Source organism: Gobius niger, assembly GCF_951799975.1.
Source record: "Gobius niger genome assembly, chromosome: 12".
Classification (NCBI taxonomy): Eukaryota; Metazoa; Chordata; class Actinopteri; order Gobiiformes; family Gobiidae; genus Gobius; species Gobius niger.
Genome location: NC_136863.1, coordinates 23910538 through 23927463, shown reverse-complemented (window position 1 = coordinate 23927463; position 16926 = coordinate 23910538). Strand labels below are relative to the sequence as shown.

Sequence of the window (16926 nt, the reverse complement as noted above, 5' to 3'; positions counted from 1 at the left end):
GTTTCCAAAGTTTAGATACCAAATGCCATTTGAAATTTATTGAAGTGTTAAGATTTAAAAATGCATTAACACAAAATGTAACAAACTGCTGATACTGGAAAACAAAGGAGTTGTTGAAAAAAAATGCCTCCAAACACAAGTATTGCAAGCATTGTGATACTTGATAAAGTATCGACACTTGGTATTGCAGTACAAAGTATTTTATTCCAGCCCTAATAGGTATGCATGAACATTGACCACTTTAGGGGAAGGGGAGGGATTGAACCCTTTGCTGGACTTTTGCATTAGCTGCATTTTCAAACATCTCAAGTTCTAAACACAAACACTATTTTAAGCTATATTACAAAAATAGGGAGGCAAAGATATCCAAAGGTAGTAATTCTAAAAATTGTGTCCCTTGGCAAGACACCTCCACCATAAAAGCCACTCCATTCACAAGATCATATAGAAATAGCAAGGCCCCTGGGCAATAAAAAAGTAGTTGACACCAAATTGCAAACACCATACTATGTAGAGCTTGCAAGCCAAAATGAAGTGCAGTATTTGTTCCAATGAAAGGTCATCAATATCATTCAATTCGTCCGCATCATAATACTTCTGATAACTTAGTCCAAAAACAGACACTGTCCACTTTATGTCCTTCTGCTCAAACGCATGAAGCCTTCCACTGACAATAGGGTCTGGCTCAAAAAACATGAGATTTGGATGAATAAAGGCAGGTGTGAAACTGGCCTGGAGCAAGTGTAATCCGGATTTTTGTCTATAAAGAAACTGAAGACAGGAGAGACAGAACAAGAAATTCACCGTGACCTGATGGACTTACCACAGCGAGAGAAAGAGGTACTACGGGCTATGTAATGAGCTTTAAAAGTTTTGTGATGGACAGGAAATTACCCCCCTGATGTTTCTGGTGAGAAAACCCCACTTGCAGCTTTCTGTGCTCCGACCCTGCAGCCCCAATACACACTAATGGAAATCTCCCTTGCTGCTCTCAGTTCTCTACTCGCATGTCTGAGGTTTATGACAAGGTACAGGTAAGTCCTGACTGTATTCTGTCTACAGCTTTTTTTGTTTGTTGTTGAACATTTTGCTAAATGTTGTTATTTGCTTTATCATGATCAGAAGAAGCTAACAGGCTAACGGGCGAAGCTAACTGTGGGCTAGCGCCACTCTGTTGTATAATTGGCTTGGGCAATGTAAATTTTAGGGCTGGAACGATCCACAATCCGATACATACAATACAGTGTAATGTATGTATAAGTAACCATAACAAAAAACAAATGCCATTTGACAGTTACTGAAGTGTTTAGATTGAATATTGCTGTGTATAGTGAATACTGCTGTGTAACTGTTCCTGGAAAACAAAGGAGAGTATGATTATAGTATTATAAGTATTAAAAGTATTGCGATGCTTGATAAAAGTATTGATACTTGTCTTTTTTGGTCTTTTTTCAGTTGTAACAGTTAATGTTCCAAAGTAACCTTAGTCTTTACAGTCTCAATTGTTTTACAGTCTTAATTCTCCACAGTCTCTAACAAAGACCCATCGGGGAGGGTGAGCATCAGGGCGGTCTGTTACAGCCACATAAACTCAGAGAAGGGTGAAACAAGAACAAATCGGACTATGTTTTGGGGTCCTTATGACACTAATGTAACATTTATGTATCGGCTTAATCACCATGTCTTGCTATTAGTTGACTGCATTGAGTCAATTTAACATGTTGCTATATTTCTGAAGACAGTGGGGTAAACGCATGCTCCATCTAACTTTATGCTGGATTTCATGCATTTAAGTTTGCATTTCGGGAAATAATTAGGATCTAATGCAGACGTAATTTCTAGTGTGTCCAGCTTCAGATTTAGCTAAATGGGAGTAAGAAGAAGAAGAAGAAGAAGAAGAAGAGATCTTTATTTATATAGCGCCTTTCACAGACATAGTCACAAAGCGCTTTACATGAGACAATTGTACATTCACTCCACACTCGGTGGTGGTAAACTACGTTTAGAAATGTACATCTGACTTGCACCAATAGCTTTCATGAGAACCCCAGAAGCTGGACTCAATGGTTTCAGTTCCTTGTTCTATAAGTTCGAATTCTTTCACTTTGTTTGTTTATGCTAAGGCCAGTTCACGGGCCATTTCAGTCTGGTTAAGACTTTTTGTGGTTGCCATTTGTTCTGTCTAAAGCTCAGAACACAGTACAGGCGCTCACTCAAAATTCCCCCCAAATTTGTTGAGTAAGTGAGTTATCATAATAACACTGCGATGCAAATACAGACTAAACAAAATATCAAGGCATTCTCACTTGTAATAACAGTATCTGTTTCCGTATAAGATGAGGATGATTTTGATGACGTAAACATGAAAAGCATTTATTTTCATTTCAGCAATTAAAACATTGATATAAAGCCAAAGCACTTTAGAAATCTGCCAAGACTCTGAAATCCTATATTGTGTTCCCAGCTCCATGTGAAAATGAGCAATTTGGGGCACTTAGTAGGAAATTATTGACTTTTTTACATGACAGAGTAGGAAGCATTTGCAACTTTCATTATATGTTACTTGCCAGCTCCCACATTCTCATTTTCTAGTGGCTGACTGACAATGGTGATAATTATGCTGTTTTGGTGACAGTTTGTTTCATGTTTAGACTATGCTTGAGGGCCGCTCCCTCGTCGAGATAGCGGAGGTTGAGTGCTCTTGTGCGACTGTTACCGCGTTGTACAATCACAGTGTTGCTCTGCTATACCGAACCGCTCACTAACTCTGCTCTGAATTTGGCAGCTGTGCAGAACAACGCTGGCACAAACCAAGGACCATGGTAATACATCGCAAGTGAACCTGAGATTTATACAGTAAAACAAAACTAAGTAGACAGATAGACCATTATTGTCCCACGGGGGGGATTTGTTTTCACAGCTGTCACAAAGGCACACATGTAACAGACAAACAAAGAACAGTATCAACACATTACGCAAAAATATGCAGGGTTTTGCACAGAATTACAGGTTGTTTAATGCAGAGGCAGAGGGGACAGAACTTTTACTAAAGCGTACCCGCTCCCACCTCAGAGTCCTGTACCTGCGGCCTGATGGCAGTAGAGGGAAGTGTGTGTGGAGAGGATAATCCGGGTCCATGGCTATCGTACGTGTGAGGTGTGTGACTGCTTTCTTATTAATAATAATAATAATAATGCATCGGTTTTATATAGCACTTTTCTGGACACTCAAAGACGCTTTACATTGCATTATTCATTCACTCCATACCCGGTGGTGGTAAGCTACTATTGTAGCCACAGCTGCCCTGGGATAGACTGACGGAAGCGAGGCAACCAGTCTGTGCCATCCGCCCCTCCGACCACCACCAACCACTCACTCACTCACTACATTCGCTAGGCTTCCTGGTGTTACTAAACGGTCTCCCATCCAAGTACCGACCAGGCCCTTCCCTGCTTAGCTTCCAAGGTCTGACGGGATTGGGCATCGCAAAGGCGGTATGACCAGAAGGGTCTGTGATACGGAGATCAATGATTTTAGAGACCGTTTGTGGTGATTGGTGATTATTTTCTTGATTTTGATGGTGAGCATGTTGAAAAAGCAGGGGGAACAGTAGAGCAGGATGGGTTGAATGACTGTACAGAGAGCACGGAGTTGCGGATGATTTAGAGTTTTTGTTGGGACCGTTTGTGAATGTTACATGTTGGTCAAAGGTGAGCATATGGTACACCCTTAAAAGGAACTATACAGTGTTTAAAAATGTTAAAATGATGCATTTTCCTCCCCCTACATGTTCCAACAATGTCCTAAGGTGTAGAATGAGCCCAGACCAGTTCACCACAACTGCCTCTAAAATCCTGCACTGTCACTTAAAAAGATGTCAATTCGGGTCAGAAGTGCTGTCATGCACGAGATTAGTATAGAAGCTGCAGCTACGCATAAGACCTGAGGTGGCAGTAATGAGCATACAATGACCAACTTGCATCTAGTCCCTTTAAGTACACCCTTCACATTTCTGCAAATATTTTCAGCTTTTCATGGGACAACAGTGAAGAAGGGTAGAAGTGAAGAAGAGTGTGTCCATGTGAAAATGTTCATAGGGATTCAAGGGCTTGGGTGTGCTCACTCTTTTTTGCTATCGGTCAAGACATTAATGGCTGGCATATTGGTATTGCTTAACATTACCCAGCCCTACATCTAACTTAGGATTTTTATATACACATTTTATAAGCGTCCTATAGGAAGACAGGACACAAAAGTCCAGGTGGTAGCCACATACATCTATTAATATCTATCCATACATTTAAATGCAAATGGTATTAACATCATGACAACTTCCACAGAGATGGATTCTGATTAGCAAAAATGGAACCAGTTTTAAGAGCGCTTGATTTCTCAGAGAGAGAGAGCTTTTATGCTTCAAATGTTACTTGCAAGGTTCTTTACCCGCCCTGTATGATCGGTCTCTAAAAGTGCTTTCACAACTTTCAAAAATGAATTTCCACCGCGTGACCGGAGTTTGTTTGGATGGATAGAAGTAAGATAAGCCCTTTTAGATCAACAAAGCATTTTCTAACCTTCATTATGTAAGATAACGCTCAAGATTCTTATGAAATACCCAGATAGGGGGGGGGAAATATCACAACCATAAAACCTTTAACTAAAAAAATAAAATAAACAGACAATAAACAAATCTCACACTGGAGCAGTTAAGTGGAAGATGTAGATAATCGCGGTAAACAAACCCTTCTCCCTGATTGGAACAAGTAAAACAGACAGAATCCATAGTCTGTAATGTTCGTCCCCTCTGGGTTTTAGCACTCGGCAGCTTCAGCACTCGGCGCAGCAGAGGAGGAGTGAGATGTTTCCACTGGGAGCCTCCACATGTTTCAGCGATGAACCATTAAACTGATGAAGAAACGCTGTTCGCGCTGAATATCCGCACCGCGTCCTGATGCGAGCTCATCTACCTACACACTGACATTACCACGCCAACATCTTTATAGAGAACAGACTCGTGTGCACCCCATACCACACCGCTGAAGCTTCCCCCCAGAGTTAACTTCACGCCATTATCTTCTTCGAGCCTCATACCATGTTATGTTTCTGCATCGAGATCTAAACAGGAGTGTTTTTCTGTGTTCGTTTCGTGCCCACTCCGTTGTTGGTGCGCTGTAATCATTATTTTGCATTACAAGCACAAGAGGAGCCCATCTGTGCGCTTCGACAAAGGCGCCTGGAGTCGGCGCCCGCTCGTTCATGAGGGCTATACTGGTGGAAAGGGAAGCCAATAAGCTAATTTGGAGCAGCGTTCGGAGCAAACAATCTATACAAGGACAAGCAGTAATGAGACGCATCGACCAAAACGCCAAAATTCAGCCTTCACACTATTTACAAACCTCAATCGGAGAAATATTTCATAAACTTGACCTATTTGCGTCTCCATATCTGACGTAAACATCAAATTAAATATTGCTTTTACAAGGGATGCACCGACACCACTTCTCGGACCTCCTGTTGCCGATTTATAAAGGTGTTCAATGGAGACGGTCAAGTCCACACTGAGAAAGAACAGCCCGTGTCCAAAAGTCACTCAATGCATATGCTGCATTCATTTATTTTCTATTCAATATTAGCAGTAATTGGCCTCTATTTGTATTAGCCTTACTTAGGGATGGGCACCGTTAAACGGTTCCTACTTGGAACCGACCGAAAAGCTTCGGTCGGAGGCGGTATCGAAAATTTTTAATTCTTTCGGTGCCAACTTCCGGTTCTTTTTCTCTCCAAACGTCAATATATGACCCTCAGCGAGTCTTAAAAAAGCAACATGAACGTGTGCAGGTACTTCAGCGCAAATGGAGCGAAGCAAAGATATATTTCATAGATGTAGCCTAACTTATAGCGAAGCAAAGCTATAACTTGCTAAACTTCTGTAATAGAGATGGCAGAGCCGCGGTCTGCGTCAGGACTGAGCCAGGACGTGGACTACACCGGTTGTAAAACCCAGAGCTAAACAAAATCAGTTATGAACCAGGACTAAACCAGGACTGAATAAGAAACTTGAGCTTTCAGTCAAATTGAAAAGCAAAAAAGAGCAGTGACAACAAGAAAGACGTCTTTACCTTTAGCGACAGACCCGGAGGCTGAGCTTACGTGCTCTTGTTTACAACTTTACAGCAGCTGCAGAGACAGGAATATCAAAGATTGTTTGTTGTTTGTTGAAAGTGAGCGCTCACTCTGTATTAGACATTGTTGGTCCAGTTTTGGTAAATTGTTAGTGGCAGAGTGAGCGCTCACACCATATAAGGATCTTTGACGTGTGAAGTTGCTTTCGCTTCGTCGAACAGCGCAGTGTGTTTAGAAAAGTTTAGCTGAAAGAAAACCATGTCCTGATGTGGATCTGTCCTGTCTCTGCAGCTTAAGGTATTAACGTCCTTTCTTTCTTTTTATTACAGCTTAAGTGGAAATTGTGCTCAAAACACGAAGTCACAGGCGACGCTGCTGCTCCTGTGTAGCTTCTGCTGTGCCGTTTTAGGATTTTTCCTGAACTATACTTTTAATACACGTTATTTTTATTGAATTAAAAAAACATAGGTATCGAAAAAAGTACCGTTAAGGCACCGGAACCGAAAAGCAGATATCGTTAAAGTACTTGGTATCAAAAAAACGAACGGTACCCATCCCTAGCCTTACTACAACTCCGTGTGGATTTTCCTGTGTGTTTGCGTGTAGCAACTTAGCAAGTAGTCTTTTTGCTGCAGCCAAATTTTGCTCAGTATGGACATGCTTTATGTGTTTTGTATTTTCTCAGTACTTTTTAGTCACTGGATTATTTTTTCCAGATGCAGTGATTCCCTGAGCATAAATCGACTTAAAGCAGGACTAAGTAAGTCTTGCCCCATAGAGGCCATAAGCGCAACTACAGGTGTCGTAGCAAGATACGATTTTTTAACTTATTAATTGTCTTGGAGAGTGAAGGTGAAGGGAGAGAGGGATATTGTACATCCAATTATACAATGGAAATATTTTTTTTCCATCAAACTTGGCTGTAAATACTGTTTAAAGTGACGTTAGCCCGCAGTTAGCTTTGCCCGTTAGCATGTTAGCTTCTTCTTCGTGATTCCATTAGTGTGTATTGCTTGCTCCGGTCCGGTGGCAGTCAAGTTGCAAACATGGTTTTCTGGCCAGAGACACCAATCATCCCATAAACACTTGTATTACCCCCACAGGGACTATGAAAAGGATTTATTAAGGTAAACACGTTACTTAGTACTGCTTTAAGAATCAGCAGACTCGCAACATTAGCCTGTCGTCTTGTAAACACTGCAGCGCTGCACTAAAATGAAGACAACATTTAGCTCTGGTTAAATCCAGATTTAGGGAGTGTAGTCTGTAATAAAGTCAGCGCTATGAGGTGGTATACTGTATTTCCACTTCTCCAATTCTTCTCTCTGGTATCGGTTTCTGGTATCGGAACCACATTAATGAGTACAAGTACAAGTGGCATCAAGCCGATACCCGACGCTGATATTAAAAAAAGCCCCAAGTATTTATCGAGTATAGTTGTGAATGCATGGGCGACTGTGTTCTGTAAAACAGTGGTTCCCAACCTTTATTGTCTTGTGTACCCCTTGGGCCTTTCAATGGTCGTCAGTGTGCCCCCTACCTCAGGGGTGTTGCAGTTTATTTAGAAAGTAATTACTTAAAAACGGTATTTGTAAGAAAAAGGACAATGTTGCGGTCAAAATAAACCTAAAATTCTCCCAAGGCAACATATTTTACAGAAAATATAGCTTTTATTATAAAAAATATGTTCAATATCCCCCTCTTTTCAATCTGAAATTGTTTCAAGTACCCCCTGCTAGGTCTTCGAGTACCCCCAGGGGTCCCCGTACCCCTGATTGGGAAACACTGCTGTAAAAGGAAGGGAGCACTTTTAGACATAAATCTTCAACTCAATTTCACACAGCTTCCCGAGTCCTTTAGGAGACTCTGGGAGGACACAATTCAAAGCTAACCCTCCTTTCTGCTGAATAAAACCGTCAACCGTCAAGTGGACTTTTTGATTGGACCAAAATGGCAAAATGTTTTCCATTTTTCATCTGGCTCAGTTTGCATTTGCATCAATGATGTATTAGCCCAAAATCAGGACGCTGCTTTGATTTAGTTTTGGTTTTGGGTGGTCACACGGCCTTTGCATTTTGACATCAGTGAAATAATACCAGAATCATTCTTGAAAAACTACAGGCGAACACCGGAGACGCTTTTGAAATCCAAGAATATACCATTTTAAACTAAACATATCGGGTTTATCGGCGGTGAACGCGTGGGTGGCTGCATCACATTTCCACAATAACAAGGGCACAGTGTGGTCTTCTCTGGCCATTTGAGAGGTCGCCCCATCATACAGCATAAATACTGAGGAGGTGGAGGGTAGAGAAGAAGGAAACGAAGAAAAACTCCATCGCAAACAGAGCAACAGGAACGGCCAATCGATTTTCTTAATCTCTTTGGGGGCAAGACCAGTTATATTTGAAATTACTTTGTGCCATGAAAGCTCAACAGGCACTTAGTCATCGCTGAGATGGGCGGAGGTGAAATCAAAAACCTCAAAACCTAAATAAAGGAGACTTCTGGGTTACAAAGATCGCCGCTTACAAGTTAGGCGTTTGAAAACTGTTCTTTTCGGCAAGAGACCGAGTAAATGTGATTTATCTGGAAAGCCTCGCGATGTGATTTATGCGAATTATTGGGGCTCCTCTCGAGTTTCCTTTCACTCGATAATTGTCATCGAGCTCATACGTTATAAATGAAGTGTGGCTTCCGAAATATTACTAACAATTTAATTCCCCGTCACCACAGTCCGACACGGAGAGTGCACTTTATTGTCTGGAATTTCATTAGTTTATCGACACTGCTGAGAAAAGTAGCGAATGGTGGAGTTTCATCAAAAACTAAACAAACCTCAACCGAACCCCGATGACACGACATAAATTATATAAATATAAATTACAGACACAAAAACACAACATTTGAATTGAACTAAAAGTATGGAAGCTCCTTTTGGCTCCCTGTAAATGATAACAATCCATTTTCTTTTCCTGCGAGTGATCTTGAGTCTTGACTTCGAAAACGTGTCACTTGACAATAACTCGGGTTCTGCGAAAAATAACTTTGCGGCTTCAAACACCAATATTATACCGGAATTCCCCCTCTCGACACAAACACTACTCAAGTAAACTACAGAGCCTCAAAAATTCTACTTAAGTGCAGTACTTAAAGTGATAGTCTGTAAGATGGCAAAATAAGGAGAGTGGACATTTTCAAAAGCAGTGTTGGGAATAATGGTGTTGATTCATAATGGCGTTAGTAACTCTTCGAGATTTCCCAGCAACGAGTAATCTGATTAATGACGGTTTCCTCTGCGAGAACCGTTTCAGTCTAAGTAACCGAGGCAATTATTTTATTAAAGCAGTACTAAGTAACTCATGCCCCTAGAGGACATAAGTGCCACTGCAGGTGTCGTAGCATATTGCGGTTTTTTTTGCCTTTCTCATCTGTTTTTTCCAGAGTGGCTTGTTTCAGGAGGTGAGGAAGAGCAACAGTGACACTGATTGGCTGATAGAGTGATTGACAGTACAGGGGACCAATCAGAGGGGGTGCTTTGCGGGCGAAAAGTTCATCTGACACGTCCATTGATTGGACCTGACAGGCCGGGTTAACAGGAAAACTCGTCTCATTGGTCAAAGTGGTGGCACCAGGGATTCTGATTAGTTGCTCAAATCAAAGGGCGGGACTTCAGAAAAAAAATCTGATTATCTAATATCAGTCATGTTATGTCAAATTGCAGGCTCAGGTGACCAATTATACGCAATCCATTACATCAGTAAACCATGTAAACTTACAGACTATCACTTTAAGAAAATGTACTTTACTCCTGACAACACTGTTTCATAAAGAATATAACCACTATCCATTGTATCCATAGCGTAAAAAGTGATTATTCATTTGTTGAAATGATGCGTGAACTTTATGTCTTCCCTCCACAATGAAACAACTACCCGATTCCTTCAATGTGGTAAAGTGTGTAGTACACGCAGCTTTGTGAGCAGGCGACTTTTAAATCCATTTGAAATGTTCAGCAGAGCCGTGAGGAGCCCGCACACAGGTGAATCTCTAAAGGACCAGGATTTCCCCAGGGCTCCTTCTTCAGCGCGCCGCTCTCACAGGGAAAGGGTAATCTAAAGTCCCGCTAAAGAACAGGGGCGCGGGCGACTGAAATGAGCCGTGATGGTACCTCGTAGTAGCTCCTGACGGCGTTACAGAAAGCCTCATCAGCCACGATCTGCGTCTCGCCGTTCAGAAACGACAAGAATCGATCCTTCACGGCCTGCAGCTGCTGCTTATTCACCTGCAAAAACAAGAGAGAAGATCAAATCAGTGGATCACGCTCACTCGGGCAAAAAAGAAAAGAAAAGAGAAGCGAATCTCTAGTGAATGCAGATTAAAGTTGTCAAAAGCGAAGGCGAGTCACATTTTCATTTCTATGCTCCCTGTTGTCGTGTGGGCTTTCAGTCACCCCAGGAGTTCTCCACTGTAGTACAAATTTCAACTGGACTACGCCAATTCTGTGTTATTCTGTCCGGAAATTATTGCTGAGTATTTGACGAGAACAAAATGTTTGATTATGGCTGTAACAGGAAGTCACTTGGAGCTAAACAGCCATGACTAAGACATTTAAAAGGGAAGCAGACTGAAATGTGAACTTTAAATACGGACAATATTCGCGGATTGTACTGAAATGTCCAGGTGTTTGTTCGGCACAAAAATGAATCACTGGTTCAATCACGCAGTGGGTTCATTGTTCTCCAGGCAGACTTTTGTTCTTAATGCAGCGTAATAACAGACAAACAAACTCATTTTTCTTTGGCTGGAATGAACATCACAAACTGGCTGAAATCAACTTCTGTCCTAATTTTGAAGAGAAATTATAATTCAAGTCAACTTTTCGGTACACTGTGACAGACTCTCAGAGGATGTTCATAAGAAATCATCATCAGGACAGTTTAATAAGCTTCTGCAGTGTCAAAAAGATCTAGTGTTGCATTCATTTTCCTCCAAAATCTTGTATCGATGATGGGAGAGTGTGACCGCTGCGCAAAGCCTTCTCCAGCACATCCTAAAGACTCTCAATGGGGTTAAGCTCTGGACTCTGTGGCCAATCCATGTGTGAAAATGGTGTCTCACGCTCCCTGAACCACTCTTTCACAACGTGAGCGCGATGAATCCCGGCATTGTCATCTTGGAATACGCCTGTACCATCAGGGAAGAAGGAAATCCATTGATGGGGAAAAACCTGGTCATTCAGGATGTTCCGGGTCGTCATCAGATCTCACATTGTGTTGCTGAACCGTGACCTGACCACCTGCAGTAACCCCAGATCAGAACAGTTAGTTAAATCCAGGTGGCAAGTTCATTTTTTGGTCGGGCTATGTTAATCGAAAATTGCTATCAATCAATGTGAGGGACTTTTATTCAAATATCAGTGATCCCAAGAAAAGAATATTCCTCATCCAGTAACTAATTAAAATTTCCTCCATTCTATATGTGACAGCACTTTATAGTTTGATTCTTGCTGTGGGAGAATGCATTAAAAGTTCAAATGGATGCAGATGAGTAGAGGCAGAACAGATGAGACGGTGAGTCGTGGATGAAAACGCTTTGTTCGGTCGTCCATGACAGCAGCTCCGCCGACAAGAAGCTCATTATACGACAAATGTTCTTATTATCAAAGAGGCCGAACATGAGAATGGAGCTACAGTAGAGCAATGGTTTCACTGTCACTGCAACAAGAAGTTTAGAGACCCCTCCCAAAAGACAAGGCAAGACTATTCATTGCATGTCATACATAGAACAATGTAAAGTGACAGTGTGTTTCTAATCGTTACTTTGGTACGAAAACCCCTGTGGTAAGTATTAACGCTTTACATCTGTCAAGTGGCAATTTGACGAACAATAGCGGACAGAAAAAGTTGGCATTTTGGCAAGACAAAAACAGTCTTAATTTCCAAAAAGGCCTTAGAGTTGGCTCATCTGAAAGTACAAGAGTTTTAACATTATCATTCGCTTGAGCCTGTGGGGGAAAAAAAGAAAAAAACTTCTCTGAAACTTCAACAGCACGACATCTTTCTGATCTGAGCCCTGTCAGAGCTGTCAGATCAAACCGGAAGTTATTTCTCCGTCTGATAACCATCAGCTACTGGTACGTCCTCACTGACCTCAGGAACACACTCAATAAAAAAGATAAGCGGGAGGGAAATGTCCAGGATGTTAGATAAGTCTTCAGTAAATGATTATAAATATGGCAAACAAGACAATGCAGCGGCGTCATTAGCCAATCACGTCACATGTTTTCTTTCGCTTGGAATCAATCACCCTATTCCAACTTTCCTCCAGCATTTCGATTCAGCAACATGTACAATGATTTATAAAAGGAAAAAGGGTGCGTTGTATAGCCACAGTAGATGGCGCTGTATGTCGGTGCCTATGTTCCCCCGTCAAAAGAAGTGGGGGAACATCAATGTATTAAGAGCAGGAACCAGCCCACCATCCTTAAGGTTAGTGTCTAGGGCAGGGTTAGGGTTAAGCTGATTGATTTATGTATGACCTTTCACTCTCATGACTTGTGATTGACTGATGTAAAAAAGAAAATATAGAAGCCACCGTGTTAGAAGGTGAAGGCGCCATGCTAACCACCCATTCAGCCACTGTGTCACTAAAATGTCAAATACACACTAATATCAAGGTTTCTTTTTTTATGCACCTTAAAAGTGCGAATGCAAAATATATAATGCCTATCACATTCTGGAATAGTTTCTCTTCCAACAATGAAACATCCCCGGTGTCACAACTCGGAAAGATCATGCCGTTTCCACAGTCCTGATTTATCAGAAATAGGGTTGGGCGATATGGACCTAAACATGTATCACGATATCTGACGACATAATATGATATAATGAAATCCACTCATTTACTAAAGTTCACTTAAACTATTCCCCAAGTCATGTTCTAACTCTTTCACAATAAAACTCTCCTAGCTGTGAACGCTTTTATTTTGCAGTGACAACAGGAAGCAGTTCGCTGCTATTAGCGGAACACTGACGTCAATGTCACTGCAGGCTTCTTTGCTTTCACTTCTCCACAAACTTTGATTACTTGTTTTTTTTCCCCGTGCTAGAGGCGAGTTTAGACGGAGCTTCTGTGTTTATGACCAATCATAAAACTGACACGAGAGAAATGAGACGCTCGCACTGATCGGATGACTATTTGTTTGAGCCATAGCCTTATATGCACAAGGCGAGCGCAGCTTACAGGACGCGATGGTAGCTTTGTTGCTTGCCCCGTTTCCAAAAATAGTCAGGAGGAGGTTTGAAAAGTGGCTAAATCTGTGTCAATATCCACGATGGCTGGACTCTCTGGTCCCTCTCAGCGTTTACCTTACATCCTGCACGCGAGTTATCCATTATACCGGACCAAATATTTCTAGCGGTATAAAAAATATTGCCCAACCCATATCAGAAGATGGCTCTTTCCCAAACCACTTCTTCCTTCCCCCCTGTCCAAAACAGACCACACAGTAAGAGAAGTGTCTGATCAGCATCGATGCGGCAAACTTGTGATTCTGGTAACATTAGTGGGCAGTGCTCTCCTGAAGGACCTTCTGTAACTGCCTTCACTGAGGAATTAGTAGAAGTATGTAGGAAAAGGAAGGAGGAAGCCATTTCAGAAAAGGGCCTTGGAGAAATAAGGTTGAGGGCCCTTTCATGTACAAATTCACGTGGGAAAGTCATGCAGCCAAATCCCAGCTTCTGTCTTATTCAAGTCATAATTAGTGCTCGCCTCAAAGAGATGCGGCATTACGACAGATTTATTGGGTTTAAGGTAACCCAAAGGGAAGCATGATATAAAAAGCCACTTACTATTTAAGAAATCATATTAAACAGCCAGGGTGTTTGGCTGTTTGCGGGCTCGTTCATATCGGAGGAGTGAAATGATGCCATAAATGTCAGTGGCCGCGTAGTCCCTGCACAGCGAAGCCTTGTGCTGGACGGGAATCTTACGCTAGAGCCGCGGCGCGCTGGCTGAATGTGTATTGAGCAAAATTAAACCATTATTCTTGGGCTTGTTGCAACAACTGCCAGCCACCAAATACATCCACGGAGTCAAAGTGCCAATTTCCCAGTTATCTGCTCCCGACAGCTTTGTGTGTGGGCTATGCCTCCGCCGCGCCGCCTTTGAAAGCTTTGAAAATGACATCAACACCAAAAGCCAGGTTGAATTTAATGTCGCACACGAAGCTATGACCGGCCGAAGGGAGTCATCCGGCAACAACGGGCGGGAAAATGCCGTTCATTTCCGATAAGAAGGCGGCAGCAGAGGGCACAAAGCAAGTGAAGTGTAGTGAAAGATTTTATGAATGGAAAAGCTGCCTTTTCACAGGATAGGATAGACCTCTCCTTTCTTGTCATATTCTGTGATTTACACATGAAGGATTTGAAGGTTACGCAAAAGGTCGAATTCAGGTCTCAAGGTGGTCATAATTGTATGTTTATTACTTACTTTGATGGGATCTGTGAAAATAAAAAGGTAAGAAGAGAGTAGTCACATTCCAAAGATAGAACTGGGACCTGCTCAAGGCCCGTTTCAAGTGGCTTATCCTCTTAAACTAGAAATGACATTGGTACAGTGGCACAGAAAGCAAACCTCTTGTCGAAGTCTCATCCTGTGTCGATGTCCGCCCCCCAAGGAAGTGAAATAATAAACTCACCAAAAAAAACGTCAAACCAATTAAAACTACTTTGGTTGATGCAGCCCTTGATAATGTTTCTCAAATGGATGGTAATAAGACCCCATGTTGCAGCAATAAGAACACTTCAATTTGGATCAGGCTTCTTTCAGAATTTTGGCTGACCATGTAATTGTTTCAAAAGCCAAGATTTCTTTTTCTCAGAGACACAGCAGCCAGTGGGATTTGAATTGAAACCAAACTGTCGTCACATTTCAGTAAAACCTTTTTGGTGTTGTTTTTCGTCTTCGTTTTCTGAAAAGACACGCGCAATGAGCAGCGACTGGATGCAGTTTGTGAAATGAAATGAGCCTTTAAGTGACATTGTTTCACAGTAAACGTATAAAGAAACATTTCCCATTCGAAAGGCTTCGCACAATCAGAGTAATGGCTGTTAAGTGCTGTGCTCAAATAAACAATCATCAGGCCAAATGGTTCGTTAGAGGCTTTTTAAATGAAACCGCCAGACGAGGAGAAGAAAAAAAACAGAAGTATAAATCAGACAACGGGAAACAGTAAACGTGACGAGCCTATTGTCACAAAATAAAGAAAATGTGGCGATGCTACTACTATTCACAATATGCAACTGTTGGGGGTATTACTAGACATGTCATCTGACTATGCAAGTATTTCTCAGGCATAATCTTACTTACTACTACAATACTCTATCAATGCGGTCAGCCAGTCAAAGGAGACGCTGCAGTTTGGTGAAAGCGCTCTAGTACACAGACTCTCTAATCCGATGTCAATGCCCAATGCATTTTTTTGTTGTTGTAAAAACTCGATTCAAAAAAAAAAAAAAAACATCCCATTGAGACTCTCATCCGTATTAGATATTGGATGTGTCCCCAAGAGCATTCTCTGGGCAAATCCATTTGCTCCCCAAAAAAAAAAGGGAAAAGTTTGTGCATTTCACTCAGCGCTGACAGGACATTTTTCACAGCCGGACCTTGTGCTGTCGCGTCTCGTTTCACGGGCCAGACGCTTTTATCGAGTGGGACGACATTACGCAGGCACCTGCAGCGAAAGAGAGAGGATGAAATGGGCTGCGATTAGGTCGGATTTTCAGAAAGTTCACACTCTGACACAATCTGATTAGCTTGTTATGGAAACTGTAATGGAGGGACTTTTTGTTTTTACAATAACCATGGCATATTGCAGAAAAGAATTGTATTTACAAACATACCATTTTTCCCACCACAGCAGCGATGGAATAAGATTAATGTCTAATTCTATCAGGGGTCAATCTGGGGCAATCATCAATCAAAAATGCATTGGAAGATATGAATGTAAAAACTAATGGTGTGTTCACAACAAACTCATCAAAAACGTCAAAAGTTTACAATAAAAACAAATTTGCGAGCGCCGACCAATCCGGAGTTTCCCCAACAGTGACGCTGGAGCAGAGCCACCGGTGGCGTAGATCCTATGCTGCAGATCAAACCATGGAGGATTAGCTTTATCATGTTGTGAACCGGAGCTACAGCAGCTCTGGGACTTTTACAAAGACACACATCACTGTTTCTTTTACCTAAACACCCGGGATTAAAAGCATCGACAAGAAAACCTATTTCAGTGGCTGGTTCTGCTCAGGGAATGTGTTTGGGCTTTGATGATGCACAGAGCATTCCCTCTGGAGATAGCTAATGCTACAAGCTAAAGCTCCGGTCATCACGTGAAAACCAGAAATATGCAATTCTTTAACACCAGTGAATAGACCAGCTATATTATTATATTATAGTATTATTCATGATCTAAAATCCACCAGAATGCAGGAAATCACACATGAATTATAAAATTTTCTTGGGGTTATTACCCCCCAAACCCCCCTTAAAGTGCCCTCCCACACGTTGAATACAATTTAATGACGATTTGGGTGGGTGGTGACAGATCCATTCCAATAACTGGATTTTGTCTATGCAGCCTCTGATGTGATCAGTCACCTAAAGCATATACTTATTTTTTGCTTTGAATTTCGGTAGATTGTGAAACGCTATAGCCAAGAAAAAGGCCACCCAGCTCAGGATCGACCGATGTCTCGCTCCAAAGTTGGGTGAAAAGTTGACAGCCCTGGTCGAATGGTT

General features: G+C 41.8%; 1 protein-coding gene across 5 annotated transcripts in view; it reads right to left on the bottom strand.

Annotated features, from left to right (window-relative positions):
* Positions 1 to 16926, bottom strand: part of cadps2 (Ca++-dependent secretion activator 2) — a 210858-nt gene that overhangs the window by 155472 nt on the left and 38460 nt on the right. For all 5 annotated transcript variants that reach the window (XM_079567674.1, XM_079567670.1, XM_079567671.1 and 2 more), the window contains exon 2: positions 10295 to 10408. In XM_079567674.1, the coding sequence (XP_079423800.1) occupies positions 10295 to 10408 (114 nt within the window). The remainder of the gene's footprint in view (positions 1 to 10294; positions 10409 to 16926) is intronic.